At 51.8% G+C, this 16,503-nt stretch overlaps 1 protein-coding gene across 4 annotated transcripts in view; it reads left to right on the top strand.

Moving 5' to 3' along the window:
* The first annotated feature begins 2,817 nt into the window (after positions 1-2,817).
* The window catches only part of PPP4R1 (protein phosphatase 4 regulatory subunit 1), an 82,893-nt gene continuing 69,207 nt past the window's right edge, over positions 2,818-16,503 (top strand). The window contains exons 1-2 of one of the 4 annotated variants that reach the window (XM_006262859.4): positions 2,818-3,047; positions 3,183-3,227. In XM_006262859.4, the coding sequence (XP_006262921.1) occupies positions 3,041-3,047; positions 3,183-3,227 (52 nt within the window). In that variant the 5' untranslated portion in view covers positions 2,818-3,040. Of the gene's footprint in view, positions 3,048-3,182; positions 3,228-3,370; positions 3,439-16,503 lie in introns of those variants that run through there. The other 3 variants (XM_014606681.3, XM_059724246.1, XM_019490340.1) reach the window with 3 other exon arrangements.

The following is a 16,503-nucleotide window of genomic DNA, read 5'->3' as shown; positions in this document are numbered from 1 at the left end:
TGCAGTCAAAAAAATGAGTGAAAACTAAGAGCTGGCATTTTCTGAGGGGCACGTCAAAACTATAAAAGGTTGAGAGCCACCAGTTTAGACACCGGGCTTCCGCAATCCCACAAGCCCAAATTGCTCTAAAGTGGAACAGCACTGAAGACATTTCAAGGTGGCTTTTAAATTGGCACCAGAAGCTCTAGATTATGGGGAGAGGGGAAAAAAAAAAAAAAAAAAAAAAAAAAAAAATCAGCTGACCACCCCACCCTATGGCACAGTGACACCAGCCTTGGAACCATCACCTCCAGGAGCTGGCTCCTTGGGGAGTGACATCACAATGGCGGGATCCACCCGGGAGCATGGCGCAAGTGCACTGCAAATGCACAGCGCTGCTTCCCCAGCCTAGTGAGTCCCCCTGGTCACCACCTCCCCAAACCCTGTGTCTTGGGATGAGATGGGAAGTTGGTTCCCTAGAACCAACCAGCTTCAGCCTCATCACCAGGGATTCTGGTTTTCTCCAGTAAAAAAAAAAATCCCAAATTTTCTGACTCAACCCCCCCCCCCCCCCCCAATCCACATTTTTCTGTGATTAAAACAAAAAACCCTCCCTCTCTCCCTCTCCCTCGGGTCCTCACGGAGGGCCGTGATCTCTGTGAGGCCCTCTCACTGCGCTACTCCAGCCCGAGGGCACCCTCCATTCTCGCCCACCACGTCTTGATGGAATATATGTAATAGGGAGGCTGCCTTGTGTTACCTCGGGCCTGTCAGCTCCTGGACCCCTCGTGGGTCTCCCCGTACAATGGGCGCTACCCAAGTGCCCTAGCCTTATGGGCTATGCGTGGCTCCTACCTCCCCTGATACCACGCCCCAAGCCTCGCAGACGTAAAGGACGTTGTTCGGTCTATATGCCCGCTTCCCAGGCCTCCTCTCTAATGTGGCCCACTCTGGGCTCCCTGTCTCATGCCCAGCCTCTTGCTGGGACTCCCGTCTAGCCCACTCTGGGCCTCCCCACTCTGGGCCTCCCCTGCCAGTGTGGTTCCGCTTCAGGACTTTCTAGCGGGCCTCCGGTCCTATGGGCCAACTGCACGGACACCCTCCCTGACTCTGGCTCCCTGCGCTGCTACTCCCTGTCCTCTCAGGGGCAACCGCAGCACACTGCCTTGGTCTGAGGGGTATTGCCGCACTAGCCTGCGGTCGGGCTCGCTATACCCGTGCGCCCACACTGGGCTACTCAATAAAACCCAATGGCGTTCCCCCTCTCCGGGGCTCGCCACGCCCGCACTGGGCTACTCAATAATGTACAAGGGCATTCCCCCTCTCTGGGGGCTCGCCACGCCCACACTGGGCTCCTCAGTAATACCGCCCCTTTCCTGGGGCCGGGGGCTATGCTCCCCCACACGCAATCCAGGGTCTTGGTCCCCGTCCGCAACCTACGGGTTGCGCCCACAACCCACTGGCCGCGCTCCTCGCCACCAGCTGCTCGTGCAGTGGCGTGCAAGCTGCGCCTTCCCTGGCGCTATACAGGGGGCTATGTTCCCCCACACGCAATCCGGGGTCTAGGTCCCCGTCTGCAACCTACAGGTCGCGCCCGCGACCTACTGGCCGCGCTCCTCGCCGCCAGTTGCTCATATACTGGCGTGCGAGCTGCGCCTTCCCTGGCGCTGTGTAGATAATGCGCCCTCTTGGCGCTAGGGCACCCCACACTCTCTGGGGTCCCTATAGTTGAGGCCTCCTCCAACCCCTACAGCCTCACCCAAGCCTCCGGGTGTAATAACACAAACACAAAGCAAAACCACAAGCCCCTAGGCTGTAACACAAATGCAAGCCGCATGGCCATAACTCCTCATCATAGCTCAAACCTCCAGGGCTATCATGAGCTGTACTTGCGACTTAGGCTCCTTCCCATATCTCGGCTGAGGGAGCTCCTGCCTCCCTGGCTGCTGGCAGAGAACTGCCAGCCTGGCCTCAGCCCTGAGCTTTATAAGGGCCAGGCCCTGCCCCCTACAGGCAGCTGGCTCCGCTTGGTTGCTCCGGCAACCTGCAGCTGCGCTCATTACCTGAGCAGCCTCAGCTGGGCTCGTTATGTCAGGCCAGGGCGCGCTCACTTGCTCCCTGGCAGTTTCTCCACTCTAGGAGCAGGGGCACCGAGGTGCCCTGCGACAATCATATTATCACATTTTTCTGTGATTAAAATGAAACACCACTAATATGTGTGCATATTAGTGGTGTTTCATTTTAATCACGGAAAAATGTGATACATAACATTTTATGTATGTACATATTTTATGTATCACATTAGATGAAAAAGTGAACCACTATACACGCACACACACACACACAGTAGATACTACGATCCCATGCAATCAGTCCCGTGGCGCCACAGGCAGGCGGGAAGTATGTACTCTGTGTGTGTGTGTGTGTGTATATGTATAATATAATGTGATATTTAATACATACATATTATATATGTGTGTGTGCCTGTGTTTAATTTTAATAAGGGAAAAAGGAGAATTTAGTTGTTTTTTTTAATCAGAAAATGTGGGAATTTTTTTAAACGAGAGAAAACCAGGATCCCTGCTCATCACCGCGGGAGAGGCAGGGAGGCACTGGGATGGAGGGGGGTGGGAGCCAGCCCCGTGCCAACGCGGGGCGCAGGGAGGGCCAGTGCCGGCAGAGGGGCGCAGTACCAGGCGCGGGGGGCCGGGCTGAGGCGAGCGGGGCCGACACGGCGCCGGGGGCGGGGGAACGTTGGTGCCGGGGAGGCGGTTGGCGCCGCGAGGTGGGGTGGAGGCGGCTCCGGCGGGGGCGGGGAGGGCCGGCAGCGCCGTGCGCCGCTCCCAGGCGGAGGCGGGGGCAGCGTGTCCGGCCCAGCCCCCTCGCTCCTTCCCTCCCTCCCCGCAGCTGGCTGAGCTCGGGGCTCCCTCGGGGACACCCGCCGGCGCCGCCCGGGCCCGGAGCTGGAGACAGAGCCGCAGGCTCGCAAGGCCGCCCCTCCCCCCCTGCCGCCGCCGCGGCTGCTGAGAGGCAGCCGGAGTCCCGCGGGGGCCGCAGCAAGATGGCGGGTAGGTGCCGGCCCCCTCCCCCCTCGGAGAGCCGGGAGCCCTGGGGGGCCGGGCCAGGCCGGGCGGGGTGGGGCGGGGCTGAGGGAGGACGGGGGCAGCGCGGGCGGGCACTACATTGTGCGCGTCTCCCCGCAGATGTGTCGCTGCTGCAGGAGGACGCGCAGGAGGAGGTGGACGCATGTGAGTACGGCCCGGGCTTTACCCCGGCGCCTGCTTCGGCCCCGCCCTGCACGCAGGCACGCACGCAGCCGCGGGCGGGCCGGAAGCGCGGGGCGCGGGGCGCGGACAGCCGCGGAGGAAGCGCGCGGGGCGGAGGACGAGTGCGGGCGGGGCAGGGGCAGGGCTCGACCCTGGCGAAGCAGCGGGCACGGGTGTCGCTCTCCAGGTTGTGGTATGTGTCCATGTCCTGCATTGCTCCCTGCCTGTCTTAAGCTGCTCCCTGTGTCCGTGGGTTAAACTGCTCCCCGTCTCTGTGTATATCTGTGTGTACATCCGAAGCTGCCCCTCTGTCCCCATGCCTCCCCTTGTGTGCGGTGTGTCCCTTACGCCCCTCCCCATGTGTGCACGTCCCCTACACCCCCTCTGTGTTTGTGTGTGCACGTGTCCCCTATGTCTCCATGTGTGTGCGTGCGTGTGCACGCGTGTCCCCTATGCCCCTTCCTGTATGTGTGCATGGGTGTGTGTCTCCTCTGTATGCATACACGTGTCCCCTATGCCCCTCTGCGTGTGCGCACGTGTCCCCTACACCTGTGTGTGCGTGCATGTGTGCACGTGTCCCCCACACCCCTCCCTGTGTGTGTGCATGGGCGTGTGTCCCCCATGCCCCTCCCCGTTTGTGTGGGTGTGGCTGCCCCCCCCCCCCCCTTCTTGCCCCGCAGGAGCCAGGGTGTTTGGGATTCACCAGCTGGGCATGTGGGTTGTGCTGGTTGCATGAGGCTCCTTGGGCTCTTAAACTCTGAGGAAGCTGGAGTCTGTTTCCCGTGCACTTGCCCAGGATAACCGCGTTATTCAGTTCTCCGTAACAGCCTGACGCCAGCATGAGGACGTGGTGAGATTAGGATGAGGCTAAGACTTGCAGAGGACTGACCCCATTCAGAAACTGAGGACCTTTGTGTAAAGGATCTAGGGAGCAAGCAAGGAGAAACCCTAGGAAAGCCTGTTGTGTCTGTGACCTCATCCAAGATGTGTTTTTTTTACTCCCTGAAGGGTTTTTTTCCCCCTTTAAATTGCTTTCTTCTTTGTTAATGAAAATGCTTGCAATGAGGGAGAATGAATCTGGCGTTGTGGCAGTATAGTAGAAAGATGGATGTAGAATTCTGTATTAGCAACAGAAAGGGTGTTCGTTTTAGGTAAAGAAACTCTGTGCAGTGACGGGTAGTTTGTGGTATTAGATGTGACAGAAAGTACCTCATCGTATAAATAAGTATTCTGAAATTCTAGCTATAGAGGAGAGCTGGAAACAGAACAAAGGTGATATCAAATGCTAACTATAAGGTAGGGATGAAGAAACATGGCTCTTTTATGTGGCTTCTGTTTTAGATGTCAGTCCTGCACTCTGCTGAGGCATGCCTGTGCTCCTATCTGGAGACTGATAGTCAGTGTCTGTTTGCAGCCTATGTGCCGCCATAAAATTCTTTATGGAGGTACGAGAACTGAGTGAACAGACATCATAGCCCTTTGTTGGGCCAAAAGTGCTTAAATTTTGTGGCACCAACAAGGGTACTAACAATTTGTGCTGCCTTTTTGCGTGACATCTGTTTACTTATGGCAGGAGACTGTGGGCTGGCAGAATAACCTCTGATGCATGTGTGCAAGTGTGAAGGGCTTCTCCTACCTGCACATTATAGTGGGGGTATTATGCCCCTAGCTCTGCAGATGTGGAGAGGGGAATTTCTAGGAGTTCTGCCCTCTTCTTGCACATGGCCTTGGTGCCTGGTACCTTTTTTTGTTGGTGCCCCTGGGTTGGGGTGCTCCCTGCAACCAGAAGAGGGAACACCAGGGAAATTCTCCCCCCCATGCTTTGCAGACACAAGCTGGGGGAATCCCCTCCTGAAGGGCTCCCCTGCATCCCAACATGGGGGCGAATTTACAAGTTGGGGCTTCCCCCCTTGTAAATGCATACCCGAACTCAGTGCTCGTTTCTTCCAGGATTGGGTCCTTGAAGCCCTGGGAGTGGCAGGATATGGACTGTGGACAGCGACAGGTCTGACAGTGTCTGTTAGATGTCTCTGAAGTGGATTAGCTGTGCTCCAAAGAGGATGTCTGTTTCCAGCCATTGACAGGTCGAAGGGGTGTCTCCCTGTGAGCAGATTGTGGCTTTAGTTTGGTTTGAAATAGTCTTTAAGGAATCTAAAACTAATAGCAGTTCATCTGTTAAATTGGTCAAAATTCAAGTGAAAACAAACACTTTTAAGCAGCATTCCCCCACTTCAGTGATAGTGATCCAGTGTTTCAGCCTTGTATCCTGTGTTCAGATTTTTCATGGTGGACTAGCATGAGAGAGTTATCTCTTGTAAGGTTTCTTAACTATCTTTTCATTCAGTTTGACCAGATTTCAGATTTATAGCATATCTTTAATTTGTGTAACAGCTCTATATGAATGGGCAAAGATATCTCTTAGTCTTCCTTGTAACATTTTCCTTGAACGTAAAAGTCAGAACATAAATAAAGGAGATTACTGATAGAACATATATATGTTATAGCCGCCCTACACACACACAGTCTGATTCTTTGTTCTTAGCCTCCCAAAAATAGATGGAACATTATGGAAAGGAAAAAATTATGGTAAAAATCAAAGTCATCTACATACTTGGTTGTAGGTTGTGAAGATTAGATGAATGCTGCCCTAGGCTAGAATTATGAAAGAAGCAGGCAAAGGACTTTAAAGGACCTCACCGGAAGAGAGTGAAGCTTTTTATAAATGAAATAAAAATGAACAATTCAACACACACAATTATTTTCTAGAAAAGGTAAGGAACTGGACAAAAAGCAGACTAAAACTTAATGCAGGGAACAGTTCTGTATTGTTGAGGAATTAGATTAGATGACCTTAAAGCTCTTATTTTTCAGCTGCGTTTCCAGCAGCAGGCTTGGGAATAGGCTCTGGGAAGTTTTAAAAAAATCTTAGGATGTATTGGCACATTCTTGGGTATAAAAAAGTCTTTTGAATATACTCATACGTGTAATTCTGTCAAATATGGTCTTGCAGTTAGCCTAAATTTTTGCAAGGGCAGACAATGCAACTGTGTATGTATTATTCCTTGTAGTGCAGGCATAATTTTAGGAACGTTGGTATAATTGGATGTACTTGTATTATATCTGTCTAAAAAATGTATATTTGAAATAAGATCAGTTGACTGTGTATCTTGGAAACAATAACCCAGAGTTTGAATAATCCTTTGACATTAGACTAATTACAGAAAAACAACCAAATTTCAAGCCTTGCCTACAATGCTGACAAATATGTTCTCAGTGAAAAGGAAGAAGTTGTGAAATGTAGCTGAGAACTGGCTTCACTTTCTAAAGTACTTTATTTTTTTAAAGGGGAAGATGACTGCCTAAATGTCATGCAATATTCAGTAGATTGTGTTTTAATCCAAATGATCTACTAGGGCAGGGGTGTCCAACCTTTTTGAATGTGGGGCTGGATCATGAACTTTTTATCATCCAGTGGGCCAGCGAGCTACATTCAAAGACCTCACAGGAAGCGGTATCACATCAGGAAGAGATGTCATGTGACCTTTGACACCAATGAAGTTGCAGGGGTTGTCATGGCATGCATGCCCGGGTTGACATGGTGATACAGGAGCCACTTGGTTACAACCGGGTTGACCTGGTGCTGGAGAAGCCGCGGGGTCAGGCCAGGGTTAACCTGGGGCCTGCCCAGCCTCCCGGTGCCATGCCCAGGTTGACATGGTGCTACAGGACCCACCTGGGCACCGGCCAGGACCACCAGGTCAGCACCAGCTAGGAAAAGCAGCATGCAGCTGAAGCTGGCTTCCCACGTGCTGCTGGGGATGGGAGGAGGTCAGCCAGGTCTGCACCGGCCAGCAGAAACGGTGGCAGAGCCATGTACTGTTCGGGACTGACCGGCGCAGGCTCATCCCGTCCCGAGTGGCAGATGGCTCTGCTGCTGCTTCTGCTGGCCGGTGCAGACTTGGCCGGCCTCCTCCCGTCCCCAGCAGCACATGAGAAGCGGCCCCCACGGGGCTTTGCACGCGGGCGGCTGGGCCCAGAGAGCTGCAGTGCCCGGGGGGAGACTGGCCGGGGGAGCAGGCACTGCCTTGCTCTGGGGCAGGGCAGGGCAGCGGGGCTGGCTTGAAGCGGGTGGGTGAGGAGGCAGGCACGGACTGGCAGTGCCAGTGGCCGCTGCTTGGCCTCCCGCATGGGGCCGCTCCCCCGGGCCCCGCGTGGGTAAGCAGCTCCCCTCCCCTTGCTGCCTGGGGCCCGCGGGCTGGCCTTGCCCGCCTTGCTGTGCTCCGCACTGCTGCTGCCACGGCTCCACGCTCCGCGCCGCCCTGCGCTCCAGATAAAATGGTGGCCCACAGGCCGTATGTTGGACAAGCCTGCTCTATAGCATCCACCTCTGCCACTGTTTGGGACAGGATACTGAGCTAGATGGACCATTGGGCTGACCAAGCATGGCACTTTTTATGCTCTTACGTTCTTTGGCCGAGCTTCCAAACTATGGCTGAGACTTGCAAAAAGGGGTAGATAGGCATGTTATGAAGTTGTAAGATTTGGAGCCCTTTAAATCCCATTCATTTTAATGGAAGTTGGCCTTTTGACTCAGCTTTGAAAATCTCAGTCCAAGGTGCCAACCAAATAAGTAAAAATATATTTTGCATTTCTATGAAGTGCATCTATGTGGGACTCTCCAAGCATTTTACAAACATTAAATGAACCTCAGGACATCCCTGATTTTCAGAAGAAATGTGGTAAGGACATTCTGGGAACATCTCTCACTCTCTGTGTGTGATCTGCTTCTACTGTCCTTGGACCACCCTAGAAGGGCCCTTACTGCCTCATTTCCAGTTCAGAGCAGGTAAAGTGTAAGTGGGTAGGAAGGGCTTATGTTTTGACAGCAGGTTTGAGTGTCTTGAAGCTAGTGAAGATGTACCCACAATTACTCACTGACCACAGTGGGAACATAGTTGTCCTCACTTATTAACATGGCTCCAAGGCCCTGCACTGTCTCTGCCTACATGTTTTTCTCATGTCCTCTTGCTTTCCTATATCTCATGAGAGTAGAGGATTCCCATCATGCCTCCTGGACTGCCATCACTGGATAGCTGTCCTGGTTCTAAGGCTGTGCTTCTGACTCTTTCATGGTCTCTTTTAGGGTGCACACTTAAAACTCTGGCTTTTCCTTCCCACCCATTTTGCTGAATTGTGATTATTCCCTCGGGGCATGAATTTAGTCCAGTGGCTATGATTCTGCTTTCTCATACAGAGGCAATGACACTCACAAAATATGGCATATTTTAGTAGGATAAAAACATTTTGAAGGCCACACAGAAAGCAATAAGCAGTCTTTACTCACATGAGCTTACCAGGTATCAGCCACCTGCTACTTGGGTTCCTGGCAGGTATAGACACAAGTTTATTAGCACATTGTTCCAGAGTGAGTCTCTGTGCCATAGCCTACACCAGGTCTCAGATCTAGGGAGCCTGACCCCTCCCCAGCAATAGGCTTGTCACGTTATACCAGTCTGCTGGCTGGTGCAGACCCGGCTGGGCTCGTCCCATCCCTAGCAGCACGTGGGAAGCCAGCTTCAGTTGCGTGCCACTTTTCCTGCCTGGTGCTGATGCAGCTGGGTCCGTCCCATCTGGAGCAGCATGTGGCTGAAGCCGGCTTCCCACGAGCTACTGAGGACGTGAGGAGCCCAGCCGGGTCTGCATTGGCCAGCAGAAGCAGCGGCGGAGCCATGTGCCGCTCGGGACGGGACGAGCCTGGTCGGAGCAGCGGGGGGCTGAGCTGCATTTTCCCCCTGCGTGCGCTGGAGAGTCCCGAGTGGCACACGGCTCCACCGCTGCTTCTGCTGGCCAGTGCAGACCCGGCCGGGCTCCTCCGGTCCCCAGCAGCACATGGGAATCTGGCTTCAGCTGCATGCTGCTCTGGATGGGACAGATCCGCCTGGGTCTGCACCAGCCAGCAGAAGCAGCAGCGGAGCCATGTGCCATTCGGGACTGACAGGTGCAGGTAGGGGGAAAGTGCAGCTGAGTCCCCTGTGGCTCCGGCCAGGCTCATCCTGTCCCGAGCAGCACATGGTTACTCCTCTTCCCCCACACACCGTGTCAGCAATGTCAAGCTGATGCGGTGCGTGTGGGAACCTTGCCCCTTCCCCAGCCCTTCAGCAGCCATTAGGAAGCTGCTGAGGGGCTGGGGGAGGGACAAGGGGTAGGAACGAAAGTAAATTGTGTTTACCTTTGTTTCCCATCTCAGCACTGTGGGCCAGAGAAAACGGCTTTGGCCCGCAGGCCATATGTTGGACAAGCCTGTACTAGGGGTGCGTTGATAGAGATTTTGGGGGCCAATACTGATAGCAGATTTTTAAGGAGGTGTATCGGCTGATACTGACCTGATTTCTGATACACAGCTCTTCAGCTTGAAGAGCCACGTCTAGCTGGTAAATCTGGTGTGGTGGAATGGGGCTGGGGCAGGGGCAGAGGCAAGGCATTGACCAGCCAGGGCAGGTTGCAGGACAGAGCCGCAAGGAGCTTATCAGGGGCGGGGGGGTGTGTGCCTCCTGGATCTGTGCAGGGTGGGCTGCAGCTGCAGGCCAGGGCGGGCGTGGGAAGGGGGGGCGGCTCCCGCTGCTGCTCCTGGAGGGTGGTGGGGGCATGTGCCTCTGATCTACCTGACCCCAGCCCATCCCACCCCATGCAGGTCTGGGGGCAGCCCCCCTGCCCTCCCGGATCAGCAGTGGCAGGAGCTGCCAGATGAGCACTGGATGAGTTGCATGCAGCGGTGGGAGCTTCACCTCCGTCCTGCATCCGCTTTGGCCCTGGCTGGGCAGCCCTTGCCCCAGCCCCTGGTCCAGCCCCAACCTCCCACCCTCCCTCACCATGGGGGCCTTGATCTAGCCCCCACACTCCTCTTCCCTCCCCCCTTCCATTCCCCTTCCACCACACCAGACTGCACGCAGCACTCCACACTGCCGGCTATGCTCCTCACTGCCTACGTGCTGCTTTGTGGCTGTGTACTCTTTTTTTAAATTTAAATGGTTTGAATGGAATATTGTAGTGGTGTCAGACTTTGGGCTGGATCCAGCCTGCTGACCCAGGTCATCTGGTCCATGGCCACTGTGAAGGAGCTTCTGCCCATGGTGTCACTGGAGATACCTGCATCCCTGGTTCTCGCCAAAGCGTTTGCTGCTGCCATGGGAAGCTCCACCATCTTTCCAGAGCCTGACTCTGGCCCCTACTGCTGGGGCTGCCGTGCTCTCACCATGATGGGCTGCCACCACAGGAACCTTTCATGCTGCTTAAGGTGTCAGCGATTGACTCTTCGTTGCTTCTGTCCTCAGTGCTGATGGAGCTAACCACACCTGGCAAAAACCAGGAGGAGTCTTGTTGCCTGTTTGAAGCCATGCCACTATGGCCACTGGAACTTTGGGCCCTGTGGCAGAGCCTAATGTGGTGCTGCTGGGACTGCCTGTGCACCAGCAAAAGCTGGGGATACTGGCTTATGCCAAAAGCTCTAGCTCTGGCCATGTTGGTAGAGTTTCTGTCCATAGTGCTGCTCAGAATGCCAGCACACCAGCTTTCACCAGTGTGCTGTCTGTCATTGCCAGAAGCCCAGGCGTTGCAGCCATAGGGCTTTACCCCAGTGGTGCTGGGGCTGTCACCGTCCTGGCTGTCATTGTGGTGCTGGCTGGTGCAATGGGAAACTCCACCACCAGGGGCAGAGCCCCTGCTCTGGCTGCCTTGGCACAGGACTACATACTCATTCCGCTCCCTCATTCACTCATTGCATCCCTGCAGGGTCTCTCCCTCTCCACATTCGCACATGGTCACTGCAGGATTGGGGTGCAGCAAATCTCTCCCTCCAGCTGATATGTTTGACATCCCTGGATTCAGTGATTTTTGGCATTAAAAACATTGTCATATTTTCAAATATAATTGAAATGTTTTACATTTTTCAAAAATCTATTTTAAATAAATAGCTGACAGATTAGTCCCAAAGCATAATTTTGAAATGTTGGGATAGATATGGGAAGGTGACATCAACTATGTAATGTGAACAGACTATGTCTTTTGAACGTGGTTCTCCTAGATTTTTTTTTAAGTAAGAGTATTATGGTAGAGTTTTTCACTTCTGGGGTTTCAGCTTGAATCCATCCTCTGGTCATCTGGCCATTATGTATAAAATAGGTTAATTCTGCTTCAGTTTCAAGTGACCAGGCACCTGCAGTGCAAGTTAGGTGTAATTGCCACCTTTGGGCCCTATTCACACTGGAGTTTTATCTGTTCTTGAAAACTCTTCAAATACAGCATATGTTAGTTTGCTGCCTTTGATCAGGCAAACTGTGTTTTTAGCCTGTGGTAGCTCCCACTTGGTTTCTCAGCTTTGAATGAACTAGTTACTGAATTAAACTGAAGTGAAGAAATCTCTCTGCGCCTGCAGAGAAGGCTACAGCTGTAAAAAGCTGGTTTATCACTTCAAAAACCTTTTGTTCCAGGTGTTTTACAAATGACTTCCCCAGTTCAGTAGTTTGCTTTTTCTTTGGTACCAAACATCTCCTAGTTGAGTATTAACTGTTAACAGACTATAGTGAGTTTAGGCCTCCAAGATTGTCCACAACTTCAAAATTAGTTTTATAGGTTGTCTTTTAAGAAGAAAATATTCAAATAAAAACTCTGATTTTTAAAATGACTTATTCAGTGGGGTGTGATATTACAGTAATAATATACCATCTTTTGCTTATAGTGCTGCATAGTGACCAAGTGTGCCTGGTTATAAATTGGTACTTGTATAAATTGGCATGACACAAGTACAACGTGTAAAGTCTTTAGAGGTCACCTTTGCCTGCTGCCTCTGGTGCAGTTGATAATGAGCAAGTGTTTGCATTCTGCTCTCTGTGCTTATTATCTTGATTACAAGGAGAGAGTTAATGAAGACCCTTATGATGATTTTAGCAGCTGTTTATTGGTCAGGAATTTATATTGTTTCATGGTTAACTTCACTACAGGTAGGAATCAATATTTTTATATGCCACTAGAAGTGCCACTTAGCAGCAGTTCTCACTCCTGGTTCCTCTAAAGCAGTGGCTTTCAGACTTTTTTCAAACAGTGGTTTGCAGACCCCTTTGGAAATTTTGAACAGAGGTGCAGACCCCTTTGAATTGTAAGTGTGGGTATTCACATACTTTTGATCATAGTCATCTTTTTGCGGACCCCTTAGACATAGTCTGAGGACCCCCAGGAGCCGGCAGTCCACAGGTTGAAAACCACTGCTGTAAAGTAGTACTTCTTAACCTTTTTAGAGTCAAGACACCCCTCCTCGGTAGACTCTAGGCACCCCTTGCAAATGCCAGCTCTTAGCATTCATTCATTTATTTATTTATTGAGTGGAAAAATAATAGAGCAGTTCTTCTGTTGCGAAGATTTGAAAGATCACAGTAGATCAGAATGTTTTTGACACTGTGGATTCTGCTGAAATCTCTGTTTTGAATCATGTAGGTGTTTGCACACCTAACAGTGCTCATATTGAGTGGTACCCTGCAACACCCTTAAGGGGATCTCATGGCACCCCAGAGTGCTATGGCACCTTGGTTCAAAATCATTGCTTTAAAGCCAGGACTGAGTCCCTATGAGAATAATAAAGATTGAAGAAGTGTTTGAGTTACTAGTGGTTTGGCAACTTGCTGGTTGTACATGCTCTTTTGTGACCAAGTTGTCAGTGATGTGTGCTAGTATTGTGTCAACATAAAACAAGGGAGTAAAAGCTCTCCAAGTATCGTGGTGTGACTGTGATTCTAGTTGGGAATGTCTTTTGTATTTAGTTTTTTAGTACTCAACAAGGCATACTTATTAAGCCTGCTACTTTGCTGAGAGCAAACGTGGTAAGTCTTCTGATTTTTCAGTTCTCCTTTGGGTTCCTGAGGGGATGCCTGAATCTCCTAGGAGACAGGGAGACCCACCAGGAAGTAGGACAGAGAGGCATAATTCCTGTATACGCCTATTATTTTATCATCTCAAAAAGGTTGCCTCCAGTTTATTTCTCAGTCAGCCTATTTGAAGCCAAAGAAACAAGAGCTGAGGTGGGGAGAGATCATGTGTGATTGGATGTATCCCTTTCTATGGCACTTCACACTGCTTCTACTCCTCCCTGCAACCCCCCTCCTCTTCTTCCCCCTCCCCGCCCCAATCCAAGCAGTTGATCAAAGAGGAAACTCTTCCTGTCTGTCCCCTTGCTGTGGCTGCCAGGCCCCAATCACTTAGAGGCAAATCTGTGGCATTTACCTCCTAACTCCATGTTCCTGCTTTTCTGAGTTAAGGATACCAGTTCCCTTCCTTTCTATCTTGTTTGCTGCTCCCTCCTCCTCCCTACCCCCCATGGAAATCCTTTCCCTGTGAGGGGAAAATGCCCAAAAGGGGAAAGGATGGGGGAAAGAGAGAGATAAGTGCAAGACTTTATTGTCCAAAAAGAGGGTGGGGGGAGGAAGGATGGTGCAGAGGGCAGCATCAGTGTTCTCTTAAGTTGATTTTTGCCTGCTAACTGAAAATAGAGATTGAGAGTACGGGGTAGTGAAGAGCAAGCACCTCTTTTCTGAACAGGATTTCTGTTGCTATGGCTTCTGTGTGCAGCTGTAGCAGTAACAACAAGGGATGATTTGTAACAATGCAGAATGGGATAGGATAGCTTTCTGATTCTAGTTATTGGGGAGCAGAAGCAAGTCCTGGTGGCAGCACAGTGTCTCCCCTGAAGGAACAGGGTGTAGCGGGGCTGCCTAAAGCTACTTTGGATTGTGTGAAATAAATTTTAAACTAAGGAAACAGTGATACATATTCACTGTAATGCAAGTTAAGACCTTCCGTGAAATGCTTACATTTCTACTGTTATCCAGTGCTGTTCTACAGAGAGGATGGTTCAAATTATTTGAGATAAAATTTTTGGGTAATATGAGTGTGCTCCCTGGTAAACATATCAGTAAAGGCCTCCATCACCCTACTTTGCATGTGTATCCCCTAAGTATTTAAAAGTAATTTCTTGTTTCCTCCCCAGCCTCTAAGGGAAATAACTGGATTAGTTTATAGCCTGCGTGCATGTGTGTGTATAAAGAATTTGCTGAGGTAGAACTAGATCAATGGACTATATTCTCCATTTTTAATTCAGAAAATGGTGATATTGGTGGTCATCTTTATCTTTCATAATTGTGAGTTCTCTCAGGCTAGTTCTGGCTTCAGTGGCAGTTCCTGCATTTGTGAGTCTCCTCCTATTGTGGTCAGTCTTGTCCTCTTACTCCCTCTCCACCCCCACCCTTCTAACCTCTCAGCAAGACTATATGTAATCTTTTGTAGGTTTTCATGGTCCCAGTCCCAAGGGAGGAGCGATCTCCAGGAATCGGGGAGATTTCCCACGGAAAAACGGAGTAAACCACCAATTTTACCTTTTACCGGAGGCAAACGTGGATTTCTTGTTTTACCTGAGAAACCCATGGATTTTGCAATGAGCTCCCTGCAGGCTGGTAGAGTTCCAGCCTGCAGGGAGTTGGGAGGAGGGTGGTCAGACAGGGTGCACCATGTGCATCTACATGCACATGGCCCCAGGCAGCCCAGAGAGCAGCTTCAGCAGGTAAGTAGGCAGGAGAGGGGGATTGAGGCCCCTGTAGGGAGGGAGGGAGCTGGGCAGGGCTGGGGCTGCTGCCCAGCCTGGCGGTATATGGGGCTTGGGGCCCAGGGCTGCAATGTGCGGCTGCAGGACCCCAGTGGGGAGCAGGACAGGGCTGCAGGTGTCTCCTCCGGGGGGCGGGGGGGGGGTGGCTCCAGCTCCCTACTGCCACACGCACTCCGAAGTGGCACCCCAGATCTGTGTGTGGGGCAGGCATGGGCTGCCACACTCGGGCTGCCACACTCAGGCTCCCACCCTGCTTTCTTGCCCCGGAGCCCCCGCAGCCCAGCAGGCATGACCCAGCACAGCAGGGAACAGTGGAGCTGTGCAGGGATCTCCTTGCTGCTGTGAGCTCTCTGCTGCCCTGGCGATGTGCTCCCTGCACATGCCACTGCTTTGTGGGGTGCAGCCCGGCGCTGCTGCTCTCACTGCAGCCACTGCTGTCATGTGCAGGAGATGCATTGCCAGGGTAGTGTGGAGTGAGCAGCAGCAAGCAGCTTCTCTGTGTGTCTCCGCTGTTCCCTGCCATGCTGGGTGGAGCCCACTGGGCTGTGGAGGCCCTGGGGGAGGGAGGCAGCCTGTGCCTGCCTCACCTACAGATCTGGGGTCATCCCTACCCCACCCTGGAGTATGCGTGGGGGTGGGGAGTTTCCCCCACCCGAGCCTGCAGGGGGCTACAGACCTGGGCCCATAGCCCTGGCAGCGGAGGGCTGGGGAGCAGGGGCTATGAGTAGTGGGGGGCAAGGGGCACCAGCAAGGCTGTGGGGGTTGTAAGAGGGGAGTGGGAGGCATGAGCAGGGCCAGGGGGCTGTGAGTGGGGAGTGAGGGACACCAGCAGGGCTGGGGGGGACTGTGGGGGGCCTTTCATTTTAATCACGGATTTTGGGGGTTTTATTAGACAATTTGCAGTTTTTTATCAGGGAAAGCCAGGATCACTGGTGATCTCTTAACTTGGGCTAGTTCTATGAAGGTCTTTGACTGCTGGGAAGAGTCCCTGAAACAGATTAATTGGAATGTAAGTGCAGAGAGGGAAGCCTTGAGGTGATGTTTCAAAGTGATTAGTGCAGTTAAACAGATGGGTATCTGCATCTGTCAGCCATGGCTTCTTTCCTAAATGCAAATCTTGTCTCCTTGGCAACAGTTATTTCAAGTTAGCACACAAGTTCCTGTACTTGAACTAGCCTAGCTTGAGCAAGAACAAACAGTGACCATTTAGCAAGACAGTATTTGAATTAAGACGAATGATTCGATTAACAGATGATGAATTGTTGTAACTCAAGCTACTACATCCCTACAGCATAGGTAGCTAAAACTCTGCAGCACTCAATTTTCATACCACAGAAGCCAGCTAGTTCAAGCTTGAAGTACCGCCTAATTTCACCTAGATGGTTTTGTGCCTGGCAGGCTTTCGGATTACGGGCAGGGCTGCTGTTGCAAGATCAAGCCATAAATGTGTGGATTAGTGTTTCGTTGGATCTAGTGCTATCTTTTGCTCAGCTGAAGATGGAAGCGAATGGTTTTTTGCCATTATAGTGTTTTGTAGTGCAGAGGCACCCAAAGTGCAGAGTCACTTCCTTGACAGTGGGGAAGGCTGTATAGGAAGAAGCATTTTTATTTTTG

Source organism: Alligator mississippiensis, chromosome 3, assembly GCF_030867095.1.
Source record: "Alligator mississippiensis isolate rAllMis1 chromosome 3, rAllMis1, whole genome shotgun sequence".
NCBI classification, from domain to species: domain Eukaryota; kingdom Metazoa; phylum Chordata; order Crocodylia; family Alligatoridae; genus Alligator; species Alligator mississippiensis.
The sequence above is the reverse complement of the archived record's forward strand: the minus strand, read 5'-3'. Positions and strand labels throughout refer to the sequence as shown.